Source organism: Populus trichocarpa, chromosome 18 (assembly GCF_000002775.5).
Source record: "Populus trichocarpa isolate Nisqually-1 chromosome 18, P.trichocarpa_v4.1, whole genome shotgun sequence".
Classification (NCBI taxonomy): Eukaryota; Viridiplantae; Streptophyta; class Magnoliopsida; order Malpighiales; family Salicaceae; genus Populus; species Populus trichocarpa.
The window spans coordinates 11,917,193-11,940,846 of NC_037302.2; the positions used below are offsets into that span (position 1 = coordinate 11,917,193).

Sequence of the window (23,654 nt, forward strand, 5' to 3'; positions counted from 1 at the left end):
GGCTTTGTGGACAACAATGAAAAGCACACACGAAGGGGAAGAAATATTAAAATTTAGAATATATAATCGGCTGTGATCATCAATATTGTAAATTTCAGAATTTTGTTTGATTAATCCGTTCCAGGTAGAATTTTGTGAAAAACCAAGTTAATGTATCTTTCATATTCACTTAGCTCAAGAAAACAAATAGAGTTACGATTATATATATATATATATATATATATATATATATATATATATATATATATATATATATATAAATATATTCCTTTTTGCAATAATATAATCATCGGCAAAGCAAAGGAAAAACATTGTTAGACATTTTGAGTTGTTACAATTATAATTGTTAAAGGTATTAAAAATAGTTACAAAGGGAAGGAGGTTGCACCGGCGCCGGCGCCGGCGGGTTAGGTGACCAGGTTTTGAAGGGGGGCTGTTGGGAATTTGAAGAAATGGGGTTGGAGTTAATTGAAATCAAAGAAGAAGATACGGCAGATATGAGAGGACTGTCATGTTTTAAATCTTTTTAAAATCACCGATATAATTTTAATCGGTAATTTAACATGTTAGCAATATTAATATTTTTTTTTGTTTTTTTTATTACATCACCTTCCTCATAAAAAATTATTGACGGAAGTTTTATTTTTTATTTGCATCTTTTTTCTTGGGCCATTCAAATTCTAATTTTACCATCTCAATTTTTTTTTCATTTGTATTTTTTTATTGGATCCTTCAAACTTTTTTTTTATTCATATCTTTTTTTTTTCTGTTGGTTCTTTTGCTTCTTATTTCATAATTATAGTTCAATTTTATAAAATTAACCATTGATAAACCATAAGACGATATTTGAAATCATGAATACATTAAATAATACAAAATAAAAAATAACATAAGAGAAATACACAATTTACCACAGGTAGCAATAGTCACCCATAATGTTTTTTTTTTTTGTCACTTGACTGGAATTATTCTGAATTTAATCCATTCACATTATGTTCACTTGAGATTGAGTTTAATGTTTTATTTTGATTAATTTTATATGGGGCTCTCACGATATTAATAATAGGTTTTTGATATTACGTTAATACTCAATTTTACAAAATAAATTTATTTTATTGATTCAAAATAATTAAAACTCTTAAAATTTAATTTCAAACTAAAATAAATATTATGTCTTTAAAAAAATAATATCTTTCTCTTAGTTTCTCGATTTAATTTTTGATTAAAATCAATAAATTTACTATTATTTGTTAGTACATATAATTCTTGATTTATTTTACTATATATATAGTTTGTAGTTAATTTTTTTCTTAGTGATAAAAAAATATTAATAATGCCAACATCCTTTTTTGGCGTGGAGGAAAAAAAAAGCTACATCCTAAGACAGAACGTGGGGAATCAAACTAGTATAAATATAAATCATGTACAAATTGCACATAATATATAAGTAAAATCAGTTTAGCAAATTTCTATTCGGCGTATCCACGATTTTGTGCTTCTTTTTTATTTTGTTTGGAAGGTACAACTTTTAATTTTGAAGTATAATTAGCTAGGCTCTTGTCTTTGTCTTGACTTGCTATATAAAATGCGAATTACTAGATTTGAAGAAGGAAATGCAGCCAACTAGATTAGGCAGCCAACTAGATTAGGTACTAGAAAGTTGTCCCTAACCAAAACAGATTTTAACGTAAAATAAATACATAAGCATTGATAGCGAGTCTTTTAGAAGCAAGAAAAATTAATGACTTGAATCGTGGAGCACTGGAATACATCTAATAAGTTTATTTTATTTAATTATTTAATATATTTATTTTTAATTTTAAAAAAATTACATCCAAATTGATTATATCTTGCTCTAGAATAAAACTTGAAGACTTTTAGTTTCTTTTCTTTAGTTTTATTAGCAAGAACTAGTCGAGGAGGGGAAGTCATAACACCCCCCCCCCCCTTTATATTGTTATTCATGGAAATAGTAAAATGTATTTTTTTTTGTTGTTTCAGTTTCCTTTATACATGTTCATGGCGGTCTAGAAAACAAATCTTGGCATTAGATTGATACTCAGATTTATAATAATCTATTTTTCTTTATTATTTTATAAAATAAAAAACAGTTTATCATATTGTTAAATAAAAAATAGTTTTAAAAAAATATAATTATTATAAATTAAACTTCATGATTCATTTCAATTTACTTTATATGAGATTATCGTGATCTTAAAAAAATATATTGACATTAGGTTGATGTTTGGTTTTTTAAACATCTATTTTCTTTATCATATTATTAAATAAAAAATAATTAAAAAAAACTTAATTATTGAGAATTAGGCTTTATTATTTACTCCTATTTACTTTTTATAAGGTTACAATGGTCTCAGAAAAACATCTTGGTATTAAGCTGGTACTCGGTTTTTTGAGCATCTATTTTTTGTTATCATATTATTAAATAAAAAATGATCTCGAAAAAAAACATAATTACTAGAAATTAGACTTTATGATTTACTTCAATTTACTTTTTATGGGGTTATCATGGTCTCGACAAAATATGCTGGTATTGATTTGGTACTTGGTTTTGGAAGCATCTATTTTTTATCATGTAATTAAATAAAAAAAATTTGAACAAAAAGTTATTAAACTCAATAGAGTTCATGATTCAGGTTGCGAGTTTAACAAGTTAACCTAAATTAACCCGAGTTGATCTAATGTGTTGTTATCTTAATATTTTTTTTTAAAATATCATTTTAAAAATATTTTTAAAACCAATAATGTTTTTACTAGTAATTCAAGTTTCAATAATTCTTATATAATTTAATTTGAGGCTAAAGCTATGCAAAGAATATCCTTGAAAAGTTTCAGAATTCAATATAAGGAATTTCCTTAACCTAAACATTATGTTTTTACATGTACAATTTTTTTGGTCTGCCTCCTGACAAGCAAAATTCTTCTAAGGAAAAATTTGACAGATGTAATACCTTACTTGTGAAGATTTTCTTTCCTTATGATCATTCTTAGCTTTCTTTTCGAGAAGATTATTTTCTCTACTTAATAATATAAATAAATATGAGATAATTTGGTCCTAAATTTTCTTTCGCTTCCCAGAAGGCTTATACTATATAGTATATATATACTATATATAGATATAGTATTTGGAGCCAACACGGAACCGATACCAAAATACTATATGTATTGTTATTTTTTTGGTAGATTACAATAATTCTTATTAGATTTTCTGACATCATAAACATAAACATAGTTAAGAAATTCAAGATAAATATTTTAAAAATTTCTTCTATGCCCAAAATATTTTTAATAACTTTAAAATCTTCTTTAATAATAAAGGAGATTTTAAAATTTTCATGGATATTAACGTTTTAATAAGCATGATGTTTCAAGGAGGATACAATAATTTTTTTTTTTAAATACTTATGGATATTTTTTTTTTCTTCTCATGACTTTTTTTTCCTTATCAATTTCATATATTTTTAGTTTTTATTAGAGCAATAAAACTTAAAAATCCAACATTTACTCTGAGTGTTTTAGAATTTAAATTTTTAAGGTTTTTAAGATTATGATAACGATTATTTTTTAAAGTGTTTATTCTTAAAAATAAATTAAAATAAATTTTTTTATTTTTAAAAAATTATTTTTAATACCACCATATTAAAATGATAAAAAAAATATTTTTTAATTTTTTTTTTAAAAAAACAGGATGAATCTTCCACCAAATACAATTTAGACTCTCCTATTTGGATGTTTGCTTTTACCGCTGACTTGCATGAGACAATACAAAAAGGTTTCTTTCTCTCTCTTTTTTTTCCTTCTCAAAGGTGAGAGACAACTCAAAAAGTTAGTACCAAAATCCTTGACAAAGTGGAGGAAAAAAATGAAAAGGGCAAATGAGCATCACTGCCTAGGCGAATATTGGGTCCAGTAAACACCTCGTAAGCTGCCTCTCTTCTTTCACTTGCTGAAGGACAACAGTATCCTATGCTTCCTCTTCTAATCCTTTTCCTCCTCTATAACCCTAAACTTTGTGATTCTCGAAGTCTCAATATCCTCTGTTGTCCTAAGCACCAAGGAGGAGAGAGGGTTCTCAAATCTCGAAGTACTGAACATCAGATAGGCTAGGAGTGGAATAGAAGACCTGAAGGGGAATGAAATCAGAGTAAAAACCAAACTTTTTTTTTAAAAGGACACGAAAAAGGACCCATTTGGGTTCACACATTTCCAGATCAGCACAAAATGTATGGCAGAGTAGGAGCACTTGTTTTCTTCTGGGGACTTAAAAAGGGCGTTGGGGTTGATGAATTAGAAGAGTTCCTCTGAAGTCAAACTAGGAGAAGGATCCCCGTTGAGATCATTAGAAAAAGATAAATAAAGCTTACCACCTACTAAAAAACGAAGCTTTTTTTCTAATATAATGCTTTCCATCTTTCCCACGTTTAGACTGACAGTAAAAATTTAAAGCCAACTAGATCTTAATCTCATTTATATTGTGCACTGGTGGAAGATTTATTGCCATTGTTTTGAAATCTTACCTTCTGGCACTGACCACACCATTTATATCAGGCCTTTAAGTGCCACTTTGATTTTTCTCTCTTGTCTCTCTCTCTCTTTCACTCTCTGCATTTGGCCTGCAGTTTCCCTACTTGTAGAAAAAACAAAATTGAGGTGAAGACTATACTAGTCTAGTTCTCAAAACTCAACCGAAAGACCTTGTATCCCACACGCTCATGTGACAATAACTTCTGGGCCTGTGGGGGGATACGTCATTGGGGCTTGGGATTTATTTTGTAGTAGCAAATGAGATGCTTATTGGTATCATCACTTGGTTCAACTCTAAAGCTTCAATCTTGTTGAGTTTCTCTCAGTCTTTTTGTTAAGAAAATATGAATTGGGTTCTCCTTCAAATCAAAGAAAGCCCCTTTATTTCTCCAACCCAGCAACCATATTTTCTTTCTCAGCCACCTCCACAACCAAAACTTGATACTGATGGTTTCAACTTGAGCACCAGGGTTAGTCCTAGTATATTGCTTATCATTATAATTCTAGCTATTATTTTCTTTGTTTCTGGTTTGCTTCACCTGCTAGTTAGATTTCTTTCAAGACCACCTAATAGGGAAACTGATGACTTGGAGAGTGTGACTGCTCTCCAAGGTCAGTTGCAGCAACTCTTTCACCTTCATGATGCTGGTGTTGACCAGACATTTATAGATGCTCTCCCTGTGTTCCACTACAAAGCCATTATAGGATTGAAGAACCCTTTTGACTGTGCTGTTTGTTTGTGTGAATTTGAGCCTGAAGATAAGCTTAGGTTGTTGCCAAAATGCAGTCATGCCTTTCACATGGAGTGTATAGACACATGGCTCTTGTCTCACTCCACTTGCCCTCTTTGTAGAGCTTGCTTGCTCTCTGATTTCTCTCCAAACAATAGCTGCTCTCCCATTGTTCTTGTTCTTGAATCTGGAGGTGAGAGCTCAAGAGAGATTGTTAATGATAGAGAGGCTGATATTGGCAGAACCACTTCAGTTTTGACTACAAATTCCCATCTGAGTTGTCATGGAGACAATGAATTGGGATCATCGCGTTTGGATATTTCACACAAGTCGAGTGAAATCTTGACAAAAGATGATTCTGTCCCAGATTCTGCCCCTACAATAGTAGTGGATTCATGGGATAAGGTTGTTCCTGTTAAGCTAGGAAAGTTTAGGAATGTGGATAATGGTGAAGGGAGTAGCACTATTAATGTTGATTCAAGAAGGTGCTATTCTATGGGGTCATTTGAGTATGTATTGGATGAGAATTCTTCATTGCAAGTACCTGTAAGGACTCCAATGAAGAAGCAGTCAAGCAAGAAGCCTACTTTGCCTTTAACACCTGGTCACAGGCCAGCAATGTCTGAATGTGATTGTGAATCAAGAAGAGAATTTGATGGTTTTGAAAGCCTTAAAAGTGTTGAAGTTAACGGGACTGCTAGTATTGTTTCGAGCAGCGGTAATGGCATTGGTAGAAGCAAGAGAGAGAGCTTTTCTATATCAAAGATATGGCTTAGAGGGAAAAAGGTGAAGCAGAATTCACCAGAGGATTCTTCAAGAAGGGCCTTTTCCTTTCGATTTCCAGTGAATAAAAATGTTGTTGCCGGTGATGATTTGAAGATGAAGAAGGGGGATGGTGATGTGAGGACCGATTCTGAAATAAGCTTTGGCAGGTGGGAAAATGGAGATGGTCAATGGGGTTGTGATGAGCAGAATCAGAGTTGTAATAGTTTGGAATTACAAGTAAAAACACCTTCCTTTGCAAGGAGGACTCTGCTTTGGCTTGTGGGAAGACAAAACAAGGTTGTTCACTCATCCTTTACACCTAATGTCTAGCATTCTTTGGTCAACTTTTCTTGGATACTTTTTCTGGGAAAATTTTCTTCGTTTTCTTCATTGTGCAAGGCAGAATTGGAATCTGTAGCTGGAAAAAGAAAGAAGCAATTATGAAACTGATCCAAAAACACAAAATCGAGGCTTTTACATTGGATTATGCTTTTCATTTCTTTTTTCCCCCATATTACAGCATTGTAGGTGTCGTGAAGCAAAGACCATTCTTTTATGATGGTCTTCCTTTTGTCCTTTCAAGGTGAACAATCTTTGCCTTTTCATGGTTTCACATGCTTAAAATGTAGACTAATTTGAAAGTTTTTGTTTGATTAGTTCAACATCCAGGATAATAATTTGCATCAGAAATTGATGGAAAAACCACCCAGAAGCATACAGTTTCTCTGTATCATAGTAGCTTTCCTTCCAATGGTAGTGTTAGCTAAAAAATAGTCAGATGCCATTAGTATGCATTAATGGGGCACAGGTATTCTTCTAAAAAAAAGAGAAAAGAAAAGAAGAACAAGAAAAGGAGGGCATAGTCATTGAGCTTACGGGAATAGTTTTATCTTCTGCATCATCTGGTTACAGCATTTATTGACAATTCTTGATTGGAAATGTTGAAAAGATTGTACAGCGCTTAACGTGCCAAAATCTACGCACTGAAAGAGTGTATCGATTGTTGTGCGCCATTGAATTAATCAAATGGTGTAGGATATTTAGGGTGCCAAGAGGGTAGATAATTTGTTTTTTGCATAGAGAAGCTTCAAGTGATTATCAATTTAAGTTCTGCTAGTCTTAACCACAATTTTTTCATCAATAACTTGGATATCTATCTTTCTGCTATAGAATCCATTTCCTTGAGTCTCAAATCATCACCTGGATGAAGCAGGTTGTTCTTCCGTCAAAAACACACTGCGTTAGGCTGTTGAAGGCTGATCAAAAAATTCTACTCATGCTAAGGATGGGATAAGAAAAGAGAAAGATTTCCTGTACTGTAATATTAAAAAAAATATATATATATAACAAGGGTTATTTTAATTTTGAAATAATAGTAGACAGATTATTGAATTGTTTCATCTAGTATACCACAATTAATGTAATGTAAAAAAATCCAAATTTGATTTGGAATGCACGACTGCTTCCTCCATTAGACAGGCTGTTTCTGCATTCAATGAGAAAGAAATCGTATTGTTTAAATAATTGGTGTATTGGGGCGATCAACATTAATGGCTGATGTTAACAGTGTCATGAGAGCGGTTGGGGACCATTTTCTAGTGTTATTTGTGATACCTCATGTGATTGTCCCTCCATATTTATGTTCTGAGTCCATTGACTCCTCAATTACCTTTCATGGCCACCCTTGTTTTTTTCTGATTATTTTTAAACCCAGGTCTGCAGCCTCATGTTTAGGCTAAAACTAGCAATTTGTCTTGCTGCAACAGCCTGGATTGTCGATCATACATGTTGATCTTAGATTTGCAGAAAAACAACCTGGAAGGGGAAAAAAACTATACTTAGAAACAATACCTTAGCAGATAATGATCGACGTGTGATCATAATGGAGGTGGCCTCGCCATAGTTTTTGGAGTCATAGAAGTGGCCAAGCCGCTTCATTGCTACCCCCGCACGCTTCTGATTCATTGCAAAGCATGAGGAATGCCGTAAAAACATCTAGCTAACCAGTTCCCAAAGACACTTGTTAAGAAACACTAATTATAATTGTTAAGCTTTTGATTAAGCTGTATCAATGAAGAACAGAATTGTTACAACAAATTTGGTACGGAGTCATATATTCAAAATATAAGTGCAAGGTTTTCGGTGGACTTTGGGTTAGAGAATAATATAAATTATATATTGAGATCTCACCTAACAACTTAAGCTTTTGGATTGAATTAGTTTTTTGACATGATATCAGAGTCTTGATAACCAAACGGTTACAAGTTCAAATCTTACCATCCTTATTTATTTGATAAAAATTAAGCACAAAGTAATGTGAGTCTGTGCAAGTTTTAAGCTGATAGTATTAATTTAGACATTTAATTGTGGAACAATGCTTAGTGTTTGTGTAAGAGGAACAATGCTTGAAAAACATGATTTCTATTTGATATTTTACTTACAAACAAATCATGTGAAAATATTAAATTTCAATAAACTACTCTACCAATGCAAGAGATGCCAAGAATAGTGGTTTTGCATGAATATTAATTTATTCCTTTATAATAAGAAAAGAAACATTTAATTGATTAAATTAATAGATTTAAATATTAATTTTGAACATATTCATATCAAAACCCTTAAATTATCATAAACCCTAATATTTTTAATAACTAATTATAAAAGAATAAAATTAAAATTAGACAATAAAACAAATAAAAAAATACAAAAAATTTACCTAAAGAATAAAGCAAAAAAAAAAGAGTTAATTATTTAACTGTACTTCAAAAAAAATTTATATATTAGAGAGAGCCCAGGAACGAGCTGGACATATACATGGAAGAGAGGCTAGGCATAAACAACAAAATAATGAGATAAATGTATCAAACAACCATCTTAACTAAAAAAATTTAACTTATTAAGTGATATTTTAAGAATAATTTTATATTATTTTTTAATAAATTTTTTTAAATAATATTTATTGAACTTAAAACTTGTATTAACTTATAATTATTTTATGTTTAATTTTACTAATTTAATTGTATGAAATAAAATGACAAGATTCAAAGACATAACTTGATTATCAAAGTTTTAATATATCATTAAAAAAAATATTTAAACTAAAAGCATTATCTCTAAAAATAATTTTGTATTACTATTTAACAAAATAATACATCACTGACTAGGGCAGTCGATAGTCCCAATCGGCGAAGTTCAGAGTTTAGGAGTTTCAGTCAAGCTGTCAAATAAAGACGCGTATGGGAGCTCGAACTCAATGACCTAGATTTGCCTCTTATCTTAAAGTTCCAGTGAGCATCCTTGTTGCCACTCTGATCATCAAATGCTCCCCACATCAATTTTCAAAGGAAAACTGGAGCTTGAGCCTTCATCAATAGTTTGTAGTAAGCACTTCAATTTGTTTCCATGAAAAACATATCCATACGGAATCATTATGGAAAAGGGAAGATAAGCCTTTGGTAATCCAAGGAAGCAAACAACCCAGAAAAATGAATTCTGGAAACAGAATGAATTAAAACCAGATGGGCCATCGACTTCCTCCAAATCCTTCATCAGAATGCGACCATGCATTCTTAAAAAGAGTTATTTGCTGCCCTTCAAGCTTCACTCCCTTCATCGTCAAACTATCTTAATAAGATAATAGTAGTACTACTACTATTCGGACAACCTCTATATGCAAAGACAAGCCAACGTCTTTGAATCCTTCCAGCTGCACTGCACCATTGCCAGAGAATAACCTCCCATTACCAGGCGCAAGAAATCTGATTCCAACTACAAATGAATCTATGAAGTTACCTCGAATGCTTTATCTCTGTTCTGTTGAGATTAGCATGGAATGCTGCTGTCTACGCTATATAGAAGGAGCGTAATGGTAGGATCCATGACAATGATTGTAATCCCCAGGGGTTTATGGCTAAACGGGTCGATCAAGTTGTTAGCTATAAACTTTTTCAAACTATAATTCTGCAGAAAGCTATTAGAAACCCGAGATTTCATTCTATTTGCAGTAGTTGGTGTTTAGTGAGCACCTAAAGTTCTAGCAGGCTGTGGCCTCTCTGTACTTATGTATTGGGCTTTGCCCTTTCAGTTTCTTTTGATAATGAGGAAAATCTTCATTCATAAAAATAAAAGAAAGAAGTTACCTGGAAATCTAACATAAATATGTACGAGGCTGGGTTAAACTGATTTTTTTATTAAATTTTTTTATTTTTTAAAAATTAATCTCTATCACACTTAAAAAAGAGCACAGGACAAAAAGTTTTAAACTACCACTGCAACTATAAGATGCGCACTACTTTGCTTTTACTAAGGCATTTGTTGTTGCTGTTCTTCTACTTGTTCTCGTGCCTGCTGAACAACAAATAAGGAACAGTCTGCCTTGTTGTCATCCGATATGATGAGGTCTCCTATTAGCCCCAGCTCCGGATACTCACACCATTGTCTTAGACCACTTGTCTGTGGGGTAATGCCATCCAAGTTGTCTCTTCGACCCACAATTATAAGCTCGTATTCAGGCACCATGGATCTAATAAGTGAAACAGTTGTTGCTGCTCCATCTACCACTTCTTCTCCAAACGTAATATGATCCTTTTCCTTCACTCCCTTCAACGCCACATTATCTTGTTTTGCTTCCAGTTCGTTCAAGTTTGCTGGAAGGAGATGTGCCACACACAATTTAACCCTGGTGTCTTGTGCCATGCGAATAGCAAAAGTTAAGGCTTCTCTATCATCATCACCTCCCAGGAAGATCATAGCAACATTGATTACTGCTGGCGCATCTTCTTTGTAGACTAGCCGCCGGTTACTGCATCTATCAACTAGTATCCCTACAGAGCAAGGTGCCTTTTCAAGGACCCTGTTATTCAATTCCCTTAGGCTTTGGTCCTCTGATTGAATTGAACCATCTTGTTTCCACCATCTAATGTGAAATGGAAGTATTATAAGAGATGCGAGCTTCTCCACTGCCAGTGAGAAAATATCATCATACATGAATTTCAGCAGAGAGACTGCTGTGACTGCATTCACCGACAACGATCCACGACTGTTTTGCTCGAATTCGTTGAACAAACGAATGACGTTCATTGAATGTAAATAATCACAGACTATTACCCTCCCCTTTCGGTGGGAAATGAAGAGTGGAGTAGATTGCCCGACAAGCTTGATGTGGTGAAGCACTGTAACCGCAGTAGGGCTATCTCCACCACAGGAGGCATCAAGAAGATTTATTACCGCATTCACATCTCCTGGTGCATGGATACAAGAAATAATTTGCAGCTCTGAATTTTGCCTGGACTCTATGAGATTCCTTTTCAGGCATCCTACATATCTCTTTTCAGGATTGTATAGCCTTCTCACAAGAATTGGTACAACGCTGCCAAAGACGATGACTGTACCAACCATGAAAATGAAAGCATCATCCATTATTGCCTGCATTTGTCGGTAGAGTAAAATGAAGATGGAACATTAGTTTAAGCCTTGTTGCAAGATTAAGGAATATATGAATGTAAAGCATGGATTGGTTACTAGTAGTTACCTGAGCATCATCCAAGAAACTGTACAAGGCCAACTCAACGACGCCTTTCGCACACATTATGAGGGCAAAGGCAGCACCATTTTTTGTTGGCGATTCCCAAAAGAATGAATGTGAAACGTAACACACCAAGAATTTGGCCGAGGTAATCACAGTAAGAGCAACTGCAGCGATTGATAACTTGATCTCGTCAAATTTTGTGTTTGCAAAATCCACCCTCATGCCACATGATGTGACAAAAATTGCAAGGATGTAACCTGTAATTGCTTCGAACTTCTCCAAAACAGAAGATCCCAGTGGCGGTCCAGATGGCACAGCTAGACCAACAATAAAGGGCCCATAAAAAACAGCCAATCCATTAATATGTGAAAGCAACACAGAACCCAGGAACAGTGAAATGATGAAGTAAACGTACAATTCCTTCAGGCTATCACACATCTTTCTTGCTAGAAGATTCAATGCTGGTCTAAGAATCAATGCAACAGTAAGGATGAAAACAAGCATCCCTATTACACCATCTCCGGTTTCATTGAGCTCGTGGTCTGCTGCTCTCAGCAAAGATGAAACAATAAGAAGCAGAAGGCCAACAAGGTCACTAACTAGCGCTGTTGACAGTCCTAACCGGCCGAGTTGTGAGTTTAGAAGTTTTAGCTCATGGAGAAGGCTAACTATCACAGGAAATGAAGACATCGAATACACTGTTGCAATAAAGAAATTCATTAAATACTCTTTCTTGGTCATAACTGTTAAGGTTGCTAGACCGAGTAGAAGTGGTAATAATACACAAGAAACACCAAGAAGTAAGACCTTTCCTTCTACATTTCTTAACATCTCCATATCCATTTTTACTCCACTTTGAAACATAAACAACTGGTAGCCCATTGTTGCTACTGTAACAAGATTTTCTACACCTGCCCTTGAAAATAGAACCTTTGAAACACTATGAGGAAGCACTGCTGGATTGAAAATCAGGCCTGCCTGTATTAGCCAAAAAGCATTACAGCGTGTTATTAAATAGAATCAGTACACGCATATGAACTCAAACAATAGATCAAACTTACAAGAATCTGTGAGATTAGCGATGGCAGTCCTATTCTTCTGAACGCAAAATTCAAGACCTGGGTGATACCAAATACCACCGCCATGAGCACCTCCAGATTTGGCAATGTATAACTCAATGGTTCAAATTTGCTGTTGACCAAGTACTCTTCCAATCCAGGTGAATTTACCTTTGGAGGTAGGGTGAAACAAGTGACCGATTCATGAAATTCTCCAGTTGAATTGACGATTACATTTGACAGTTTTAAGGGATCCATATTCCCACAAGCGCTTCGCTTGCTTCCACACCTGGTTATATTTTTGTTTTCTCAGGAGAGAAAGATAGAGATGGTGACTAATGGTAATTATGAAAAAGCAAAAAAACCGGCAGCAGGGGAAAATCAAGAATAGGAAAATTGTTGTTCGGCAGGTCTTCCAATGAAATATTGAAGGAAAACTAAAGCCTAATTGCTTTCAGCTCCTGGAATGCAGGTCAGCTGGTCAGGTGTTCAACGATTTTTTAGCAGAATATCGGTAAAAGTCCCTGGACAGAAAACAAGTTTGACCAAATTTCTTCTTCTTTTTTTAGCATTATGAGTTGGTTAATTAACAATTCAGCAGTAAAAATTAGAAAAAAGAAGTGCTGGTGGAGCAATGACAACAGATAGGCTGACATAGCAATTGCTACGCCAGTACACCATTCGTAACTGGTTATAATTGAAGGAAAATAAGCGGCGGCGGCGGCAGCAGCATGCTTTATATGCACACCACCACACATTGTACAAGAGGCAATAACCCGAACCGTGTGATGTAATGTAATCCAACTCGAAAAGAGAAATTACCAGAACAAAGGACAACATTTTCTTATGGAAAGACCTGCAAACCAGGAGAACACACACGCACACGCACACTCCAGATACAGTGATAATCTTGAAGGCCGAACCATTTCGCCATCTTTCTTCGTGATCTTGATGCTCTTCAATCATTGCTTTCACGTACCATTTCACTACAAGCAAAACCAGGTGCACATGAAGAATTTTATGGTGTTCACAGGGTAATTATAGTATTTACTTGATAAGAAAGAAGATTGATATAACAAAGTAAAGAAAAAATCACATTTAATTTTATATTGATGATTACAGCTTTAAGTATCATAAGATTTTTCGTACAATATAAATAATTTATGTGAGAATTGTGCACTTCACATCTCAAGTAATTAGCGCAAGTCAGCCATCCAATTCTAATATAAATATCAAACAAGTCCTAAGCCACAATTTCTTACAATTTTATCACCCATTATTAACCCCTAGTTAAGTCTACAACGATACTTGGTTAAGAAAATTTATTAAGTTAGGTAAAAATATAAATAAATAACTGTATTCCAAATGGTAATACTCCTAATGGCTTATTTCCTTGTTTCATTTTACAAAAATAAAAAAGGAAAATCTTTGAATGCAATCAAAAGAAGAAAAACAAGGGGAAAATGCTGCATCTTTTAAAATTAGAAATTAAATTGATATTGATAAGATATTATATAAATTAATTAAGATAATATTGAATAAATTAAATTTAAAATTACTGGGAAAAGTATACGCCTTTCATTTCAAAAAATTTAATTTGATTTTTTTAGTATTTAAATTTTAGTTTTTTTTTTTATATTTTTCCATTTGCTAAATTTACACTTTCTTTTTATATATTTTTTATTTTCTAAAATACCATATATAATTTTTATATAACTTTTTTTCATATATATATATATATATATATTGACACATATTTTTGATACATTACACCCAGTATAATAAAATTAGACAAGAACACAAAACTTTATATGATAGCTACCGGAGGTTTACATGGTCGTTAACTTCAAGGCCGGTGGAATTAGTTGAGGTGAGCGCAAGCTGACTCGAACACTCACGTTAATAAAAAAAATTAGACAAGAACACAAAACTTTATAGGATTTATAAAAACAGTTTGTGTATGAGAAAATTACATTAAAAAAAAAGTATAATTACAAAATATGTTATTAACTCGAGATTAAAGTTTCACGTTTAAAGTTTTGACCAGCATTGAATTATATATTATATATCATTTGTGGTGTAGACACAAATATTTTTAAGTAAAACCAAGATTACATAAGGTTTTTTTAATACTGAAATTGAATATAAAAAAATATTTTTTTTGGTTAAAAGCTATGTTATTATAAAAAATCATTCTTTTAGAGAAAATTTAACTCAATGAATACATGAGTGAGTAATTAATATCATAATTATAAGATGCGTTTTCATGATATCTAAATCAATTCAATTTTTTTATTTTAAAAAATTACAATGATATTATTTTAATAAAAAAACATAATTTTTTCTTTGATCTAATTTGAACTAAATTCTAGTCAGCAAGTTTTTAAGTTAATTGGTAGTAGTAAAATTACAAGATACAAGAAATTAGCAGGGAAGCAATTGACACACAACGTCCATATTCATTTTATAAGCATAAGTGTTGATCGAGAAGTATAAATTAGAGAATAATATAAAATTATTTTGAATTTTATTTAAAATTTAAATTATTTGGTTGAAATAATTATTTGATATAATATTATAATTTTAATGACTAAATATTTATGAATTTAAATTTTACTATTTTTATCATAATTAATAAAAATAAATATAAAATAATACAATTCTATACAAGTTTTAAATATAATCACTGGAGGAGTGGAGGCCCTGGAGGGGTTTGTTACTGTTCTCTTATATGAAAGCACATTGATACTTCTTTTGCAAGTTGAAGTCTGCTGGTATGATTCTGGACTGTTTTGAAATATAAATAATAGCGTAAGGACTGCTTTGTAGTTAGTTTAATGATTAGACACCTAACTGGCCTTTTCGACATGGCATGTAACATCGTAAGTCGACGCGAGTTATGATCTGATTTTCAGTTCTCTCACTGCTAATTTCGTGAAGAATGAATCAGAGACGAAATGCATCATCTAAATCACAACCCACTAAACCCTTAATAACCAAAAGCCCTGATATCTCCAAACAAAAAGGATACAAATCCCAGAAGTCCAATTTCTTTTCGTCTGAAAAGAATATCTTTACACTCTGTTTGGCTTTCCGAATTGCCAATTCGCTGTTGATTCGAACTTATTTCAATCCAGATGAGCACTGGCAAGCCCTTGAAGTTGCCCATCGAATTGTATTTGGGTAAATACTCTCATTCTCTATTCAATTTGGGAACTGCCCTTTTCTTTTGGCCAAATATTAGTGCAATTAGGTAAAGCTTTAAACTTTATGCTATTTTGGAAGCGCTCTTTTGGTTTTTCGGCATTCAAGTTGAATTTTGAAAGTACCCTTTTGCTCTTTATAGCTGAAGTAAGTTTTTGAGTTTGAAGTTATAAACTTTATTCGTTTTGTTTCATATAGAAACAAAGTTTAGAGAAAGTTTTGATTTTGGTTTGGAAGTAGTGAAAGTGGTATAAAGGAAGTTGTGATAACTAAAATGTGTTTAAAATGGCAGGTATGGTCATTTGACATGGGAATGGAGGAAGGGGATTCGTAGCTATTTCCACCCGTTGTTGTTTGCTGTGCTGTACAAAGTTCTTGCACTGTTTGGTCTTGATACTCCATGGTTCATGGTAAATTTAGCTTTCGGTTTGTTTTCATGATTAATATGATTTTTATTATTTCGGTACTGTTTTCTTTGTTAAGTTTGAATAAGATACATTTTTGTGAAGCAATCTTCAAGGGATAATCACGGTTATTTCAAATTCGTTTGTGAGACTTTAGGCATCGAGTGGTTTGAACTACCATTTTCTGTAATGCATATTGTAACAGGTTTGAGGGTTAAACTAGACTCAATAGGAAGTAAGATGAAGGCCATTCAATATTTTGATGACCACCACCATCAAGAAGTGATCATGGATTTAAATTAGAAATGTTTTGTTTTTTAAAAGATGTTGAAAACTAAAGGAATTAGGGTGTGATTAGTATAAAGCTCTAAAAGAATTTTTCCTGGCAAGTCTGTGAGGTGGAGAAGGGTCTGGAATGCTGTTGTACACTTTTTTTGACCTTGGTGAACTTGAGGACTGTAGGAAAATTATATTTGAATGCTTGAAGCTTCTCATGAAATAGAAGATTATTATTATTATTATTATTATTTGAAGGAGATGGTGAAACCCGTGTGATTTTTTTCCTGAAGCTATTTATGGTGCATCATAACAACGGTTGAAGAGTTGACATGGTGACCACCAACATTTTTATAGGATTTATATGTGGTTGTGCATTAAGCCCATGATTGTTAGGACAGAGTTGCTGGAGAAATTATCATGCAGCAATTTGTTTCAAATAATCAGTAATGTTTAACAATCTCTTACTGTTCCTGATTAACTTTAACTATCTCTAATTGCATGCTTGAAGTCTGAGACTGTAATGCTATTGAGTTAATTAATAAATTGAATCTAACTTTTACCAAATAAATGCATGCTCTCTTGATATGAAGAGTTGCGTAAAAATGGGTAACTTTTCTTCTTTTCATATTCATTTTTAAACAAACAACAGGTGCTTGTAATAATGGTGCTTGTCTGTTGCATTTTGAATCGGTATTCAGCAGTTGTCAATGTATTTCTCATGTCTGATGCTTTGTAGGCTCACGCACCACGGTTGCTGCAAGCCCTGTTTTCTGCAGTTGGTGATTTATATTTCTACAGACTTTCAAATGCTATCTTTGGCAATTTTGTGGCAAAATGGGCAGTATCCTTTTTCTTTTTCTTTCAGATTGAACTTTGACTAATAAATGAAATGTTTTGTTTTCATTTTAAACTTGAAACTGTGGTCTCATATTATTGTGGGTAACGATCATGCTTGTGAAAGATGATGGACTTAACCATTACAGCTTTTTTCTCAATTGGCAAACTGGTTCATGTTTTTCTGCTTCAACCGTACATTGTCAAATAGTTTGGAAACAGTTCTTACGCTGGTTGGATTATACTACTGGCCCTGTATGAGAGCTTCTCCCAGCAAAGTTCCCCTGGTTTTAAGGAAGTGGGGTTTGGCTATAGCAGCATTAGCTTGTGCAATCCGGCCAACAAGTGCTATTACATGGGTCTATGTTGGCCTTCTTGAGCTGGCTGTAACACGTGATAGATTAAAATTCCTTGTTCTGGAGGTGGTCCCCATTGGGTAGGTCGTGTTTCTTTCCTCATTTCCTCTTGTCTAGAATTCATTAGCACGCTAAATATAATTTTCTTATGTCTTTATCAATTATTTTTTCCCTGCTTTGTAATTTTATTAATTTGATTTTGTGGCATGACTAGTCATGATCCAAATGTTTTGAAATTAAATACAAGTAATATGAGGAAGTTATGATTTGATGATTGCAACATTTAACATAGAAATAGGGTGATGTCAGAAACCTAGTTGTTGAAACTTGATTTTTGTGCTGGAATAAGGGAGAGGGATTTTATTTTTTAATGGCTGGTTCATCTCAGTTTTGCTTGTAATGCATGAACATGAAAGTAATTTCTCTACAAAGACTTAGATTGTAATTACTGGTGCACTTTATGTCTGCAAATCCATCTAATTGGTTTATGAGTCTCTTCTCATAGGCTGTGAAAATTGCCAATGCCTCCAGTTTCTATTTCTTGAATTTATCATCTAAATCACTGAGGACTTTTCTGATAATCTGCCTGACCCTTGACAATGCTCTCTGATGCATACAATAGGTGTTGAGCATTACACATTCTAGCTTTTTTGCATGCATTTATTAATTCACATATCCATGCTCCTTAAGAGACAGTATGGAGCCTTGCTCCAATTGCTTGCGAATCTTGGAGATTACACAGCCAGTCACATCTGCCAGTGGATAGTTGTTCAAAAGGAGGCCACTCAACATGCCTTACTGGGGTGCAACACTTAGAGTCCTGGTTGCTACCATTAAGACATAGGTTTAAGACATTTTGTTCAATTGCCATTAGTGTTACCACTACTGATGCAATTGCCTTTACTTCTGCTACCATTAGCTGTTAGCAAATAAAACTCATGGATTTAATGAATATTTGATCTTGAGAAGCTACCTGTAATTGTCATTTTTATGGTTGGTCAATAGCCAGCTATCTCTAGCAAAAATATTACCCTCTCTTCTAGCATTGGGGAAACACGCCATGCTTCCTTTGAGATATTGTTAACAATGGAGTTGAATGAACATCATAAGAATACACTTTAAAATATTTTTCTTGTTCAATTGAATCGTATCAAATGCCCTGACATTTCACAATTCAAGACATGGTTTGTTGGAAAATGCTGCATTTCAGTTTCAGAACTTAATGTTTGGTTCTGTTTAGTTAGTTACTTCTTTGTTAGTTTTCTTGCATTTGGTGAGCTGCTTTGTTTGGAACTTTTGAGGGGATTAATAATCCCTTCTAATGCCATACTAAATGTAGCTGGATTAAACCTACTTCATGACAATAGCAAGGAAGGGGAAAACAATGCATTGAATTGCAGTTAGTGCTTTAGAATACAGTGTAAATTGCACGGATTCATCTTCTCAATTTTTTTGCTCTAATTTCTCTTCTGTATGGTTATACTGTTGTTTTACTTACAATTTTGTCTATCATCAGGGCTTTGGTGCTTGGGCTTTCATGTTTATTGGATCGTTTGATGTATGGCTCATGGGTCATTGTACCCCTTAATTTTCTCAAGTTCAATTTTCTTTCATCTGGCGGAGATTATTACGGAACTCACAAGTGGCACTGGTACTTCTCTCAAGGATTTACAGTCATGCTCTTCACATTCTTACCATTTTCAATTGCTGGCAGCATAAAGTCTAAATGCTGGAAGCTCTCTGGACTCATTGCATGGGTTTTAATTGTTTACAGTATTCAGGGGCATAAAGAATTCAGGTACTCTCTATTTGGTATATTTTCCTTTTTTTTTCTTTGCGTCCTTGTTTTGTATGGAAACTGATTGGCTCATGTTTCTAAATTAGCTTATCCTCTAATAAACTGAGTTACAGGTTTGTGTTGCCTATGCTCCCGATAGCTTTGATGTTCTCTGGATATTCGTTATCTGTTATGGCAAAATCTGATTCTGATAGTAGAAGAAAAGGTTCTCCTAACAGTCACATGAAAAGGCCCTCAAAAGTGGGATTTGCCATCTTTTTCTTGCTTGCCACTAACATTCCGATGGCCTTGTACATGAGCTTGGTTCATCAGGTATGTGAGATACCTCCTCAACTTTACCAAATACAAAGCTGATCAGAAGCCTTGTCCGCTTCAACAGCTGAACTTTTAATGTGGCTTATTGCTTTGATGTTATTCCTGTTTTGGCTTTTTGGTTATTTTATCTTCTCTAATTTAGTTGAGAAATAAAATGGGAAAATGCTATATATCAAACCCTGAGAAAGAAAAAAGAATGAATAGTAGGGAGCTCTCAAAGAAAAAGGTTCATATTAGTACCTTTTTTCCCCCTTGTATTCTTCTGTTGATCTTACTTGTGATTATGCTAGACAGAGAGGAACTGAGGATGTCATGATTTATCTATCCAAAGAAGCGCAAAATGAGAAAGTAAAGGGTATCCTGTTTCTAATGCCCTGCCATGCCACTCCTTACTACTCCACACTGCATTATGATCTGCCAATGCGTATTCTGGATTGTTCTCCAAGGTTTGGAGTTTAGCAATTTGGTTAAGAGTATATTTCTTGAAATGCTATTGTTAATAGTTCTTAATTATGGTCTGATATCTCATTCAACAGTGAAGAGAAAGGAATCCCAGATGAGTCAGACCACTTCATGATGGATCCTGTTAGTTTTGTAACACGGATGACAAACGGGTCTTTGCCTAGTCATGTTGTATTATTTGATTCTGAGGAGAAGTTGTTAAGAGATTTTCTGATTTCACATTCTTTCACAGAGGTACATGCGGAACCTATGTCAATATATAGTTTTGCTTTCAGTGTTACCATATCTTCTTTGTAGCTAAGTTTAAAATATAATGGCAGATAAGAAGGTTTTTCCATGCCCACTTCAAGGTGGACCGTGATCTTCAAGCATCAGTGGTTGTATATGCTTTGGCTAACTAGTGGTAATTGTTCTATTTTTTGTGCAGTCAGTCATATCCAAGTCACAGGTTTCTGATAATTTTGTCCCTTTTCTTTCCCAAGATTAATTTGTTGTAGAAATACTTCTTTGCCACTTTTGATCTATGGAACATACTTCCTCACTTGAAGGGAATTTTTGTTGTTGGTATGGTGTACATTGATATGTTCTTATTTTAAAATTTATGTAGTGATTGTCGTTGTCATACCACAGTGCCATGATGTTTGAAAAAACATTATCCAAACGCATCATCATGATCCTTGATTGGCATCTCTTAGAAGTTAACAATTGAGAAGTGCTAAATCAACAGTCGAATTATGTGGGAAGACAGCACAGGTAAAAACATAATTTTTGCATTTTAAGTAACTGTTATTCATATGCCAATTTCTTGCAAGCTCCTGTGGTTAAGAAAAGAGGATTTGTAATAATTGTTTCCTTTCAGCAAAGACCTTCTGATTTCAACTAGTCTTGATCTCTGCTACCTCAATTGGAAGTTTGTTAATTCGATAATGACTTGAAGTCACATTTGTGGTGACTTCATTACATAATCCGAAGTGAAATCAGGAAAAAAATATCACGGTCCTTTCTTTTAGGTAAAACGTTAAATATTCGTTGACGGGAATGGGAATTGATTTTTATATCTGGCATTATTCAAAGCAGTGTGAATGTGGATTCTGTGATGTGTCTAATCAATTAGGAGTCAGCACAGCTCTATAGATTTTAAGATAAATGCCGTTATTTCATCTGTCAATCTTGAAACAGTGAACTCCAAATAAAATGCCAATAGTATCTCTTATGCAAGTTGGCCTACTTGACTCAGTATAGCTCACATTCTTTGAATCTCCACTATTTTTTCCATGAAAGCTTGAGTTGCATTTTGCCCATAATGATCATCTCATGGCAGCCCTGAAAACCTATGTCAAGTCTTGTTGGTGGGTGGAGTTGAATGAGCCCATTTGCAGCTAGATTAGGTTCCTAAAGAGAGGGAAAAAAAAAAAAAAGCTGTGCAAGGACCACATCTTGGAACAGGAGGTTCATGAATGTAATTGCAAGCATAGGCTCTACAGTTATGGGTCAGTTTATTTTATATAGGTGCCAATTTTCTTAAGAAAAGTTGGATTTGTTAAATTTACTGTACACCTATTATGGTAGCAAGAAATAAACCAGCCAGCATCACTGAGACTCTCTGGCTGGAGTGGGATGTTGACAATTTACAGTAGAACAAAGATTTATTTGTCGGTTGGTGGGTGGAGTTGAATGAGCCCATTTGCAGCTAGATTAGGTTCCTAAAGAGAGGAAAAAAAAAAAGCTGTGCAAGGACCACATCTTGGAACAGGAGGTTCATGAATGTAATTGCAAGCATAGGCTCTACAGTTATGGGTCAGTTTATTTTATATAGGTGCCAATTTTCTTAAGAAAAGTTGGATTTGTTAAATTTACTGTACACCTATCATGGTAGCAAGAAATAAACCAGCCAGCATCACTGAGACTCTCTGGCTGGAGTGGGATGTTGACAATTTACAGTAGAACAAAGATTTATTTGTCGGTTCGTTTGGTCGGTTTATACTGACAATGTGCTCTGTATTACAACTTCATTGTTTACATGGAGAAACGGAAATGAAATAGAATTTCAGAACGAGAAATGAGAATGAGAGGTAAGTTAGAATTACAGAAGCATCCATACCAAATAAAGTACGAAGTGGTCCTCTCAACTTCATGTTCCTCGAAAGGTCCTTTACATGAGATATTCCTTGAAGGCCCTTGCCTTCTGGTCTCTCCAAATATTCCTTCCACAGTTCCACTCAACCAGTAAGCAGATGGAATAACAGTAACCATAGCTGAGCATTATTACTTAAAAGGGATTTTGAGTATATTAGATACTTAAATTGAAGTGGTTTAAGCAGCCTCATAGATGGTCGAGGCAAGTTTTATTTTGATAATTTAACATGAACCAGGACTTGTATGACTCGTATGAGAACACTCCCAGCATCAGTGGGGAATATCAAAACCTTTCTACAGAAATAAAATTGTGTTCATAAGTCAACTTCAATGTGAGAATTTTAATTCATGTGAATTGTGATTGTTTGCCACGCTTTCTTGTCTACTGCATTAACTGCCTAAAATAGTGTCTAGAGGCAAGCAAAATCAAATACGCTCCGTGAAGTTTACTAGCATTTTCTATTTGTGATTTTTAGGAACAAAAGCTTAGAGTTTGTTTAAAATGTGTAAATAGAAATCACAACATGACAAAATGTAACGGATCTCGACAAGCTTTGCTCCATATCTCCCCCATATTCCTTTACACTATTGTCCCAAGGGAGTGAAGCTCATCTATATATAAACCTGCTTTATCCCTTAGGTCTTAAAGTCTCACAAATATCTTGACCTTTAGGATTTCTTTCATGACTAGACGTGCTTGCTAGTTATCCATGAATAAAAGAGACATGAAGGTGAAAAGGGGCGATTTGATAGCCAAAAAGAAGGTGAAGTTGGTTAAATTTTCTTTGAAAAGAAATATTTCTACTTTGCAGAAAATGATTCGTGGTTGTGAAGAGGCTGATGTTGAAACTTTGTTTCAGAAGTCTATTGATCATATTATGAAACTAAAATTGCAAGTCCATATTCTGAAGTGTCTCCTGCAGGTTTATGAGATTAATTAGATTGAGTTGCTTCGTGGCGTTGGCATCTCAGCAACTGTATACAATGTAAGTGCCAATTCCATGTGTAACATCAAGTTATGAGTCTGCCTAGTCATGTTGTATCTTTCACAAATTCAGCTTTTAGATGCCACTCGCCAGTGTAATTTCTGTCAGACACTTGTTCTTAAAGTTTGTGGACATCATAATAAACTGCAATAGCACTTGTTCCAACTTCTTTGTTACTATGATGAATCAAGTTATGTTTTGTTGGTTATGTTTGTGTAAGTTCAAGAAAGCAAGATCACCCATGTTATGCTCTGCTG

General features: G+C 33.8%; 3 protein-coding genes across 5 annotated transcripts; 2 read left to right on the forward strand and 1 right to left on the reverse strand.

Moving 5' to 3' along the window:
• Nucleotides 1-4,497: 4,497 nt before the first annotated feature.
• LOC7493353 (RING-H2 finger protein ATL13) lies at nt 4,498-7,509 on the forward strand. 2 transcript variants are annotated; one of them, XM_024589964.2, is made up of 3 exons: nt 4,498-6,335; nt 6,559-6,621; nt 7,209-7,509. In XM_024589964.2, exons 1-2 carry the CDS (start codon nt 4,887-4,889, stop codon nt 6,595-6,597), a joined length of 1,488 nt encoding a protein of 495 aa, XP_024445732.1. In that variant the 5' UTR covers nt 4,498-4,886; the 3' UTR covers nt 6,598-6,621; nt 7,209-7,509. The 2 variants fall into 2 exon arrangements, with proteins under 2 accessions (XP_024445732.1, XP_052304906.1); XM_052448946.1 differs by lacking the exon at nt 6,559-6,621 and having other exon boundaries at nt 4,499-6,335.
• A 2,698-nt stretch (nt 7,510-10,207) lies between these two features.
• LOC7461614 (cation/H(+) antiporter 4) lies at nt 10,208-13,713 on the reverse strand. Its single transcript, XM_002325057.3, has 3 exons — nt 12,627-13,713; nt 11,569-12,543; nt 10,208-11,462 (listed from the first exon to the last, which is right to left on the reverse strand). The coding sequence occupies exons 1-3, from the start codon at nt 12,879-12,881 to the stop codon at nt 10,341-10,343; spliced, it is 2,352 nt and encodes a 783-aa protein (XP_002325093.1). The 5' UTR covers nt 12,882-13,713; the 3' UTR covers nt 10,208-10,340.
• Nucleotides 13,714-15,493: 1,780 nt separating this feature from the next.
• On the forward strand, nt 15,494-23,605 carry LOC7461615 (mannosyltransferase APTG1). Of its 2 annotated transcripts, none has more exons than XM_002324465.4 (10): nt 15,494-15,806; nt 16,120-16,237; nt 17,247-17,351; nt 17,494-17,780; nt 19,217-19,498; nt 19,612-19,810; nt 20,108-20,259; nt 20,350-20,509; nt 20,596-20,678; nt 20,906-23,605. In XM_002324465.4, the coding sequence occupies exons 1-9, from the start codon at nt 15,565-15,567 to the stop codon at nt 20,674-20,676; spliced, it is 1,626 nt and encodes a 541-aa protein (XP_002324501.2). In that variant the 5' UTR covers nt 15,494-15,564; the 3' UTR covers nt 20,677-20,678; nt 20,906-23,605. The 2 variants fall into 2 exon arrangements, with proteins under 2 accessions (XP_002324501.2, XP_002324502.2); XM_002324466.4 differs by having other exon boundaries at nt 15,495-15,806; nt 20,883-23,605.
• Nucleotides 23,606-23,654: the final 49 nt, after the last annotated feature.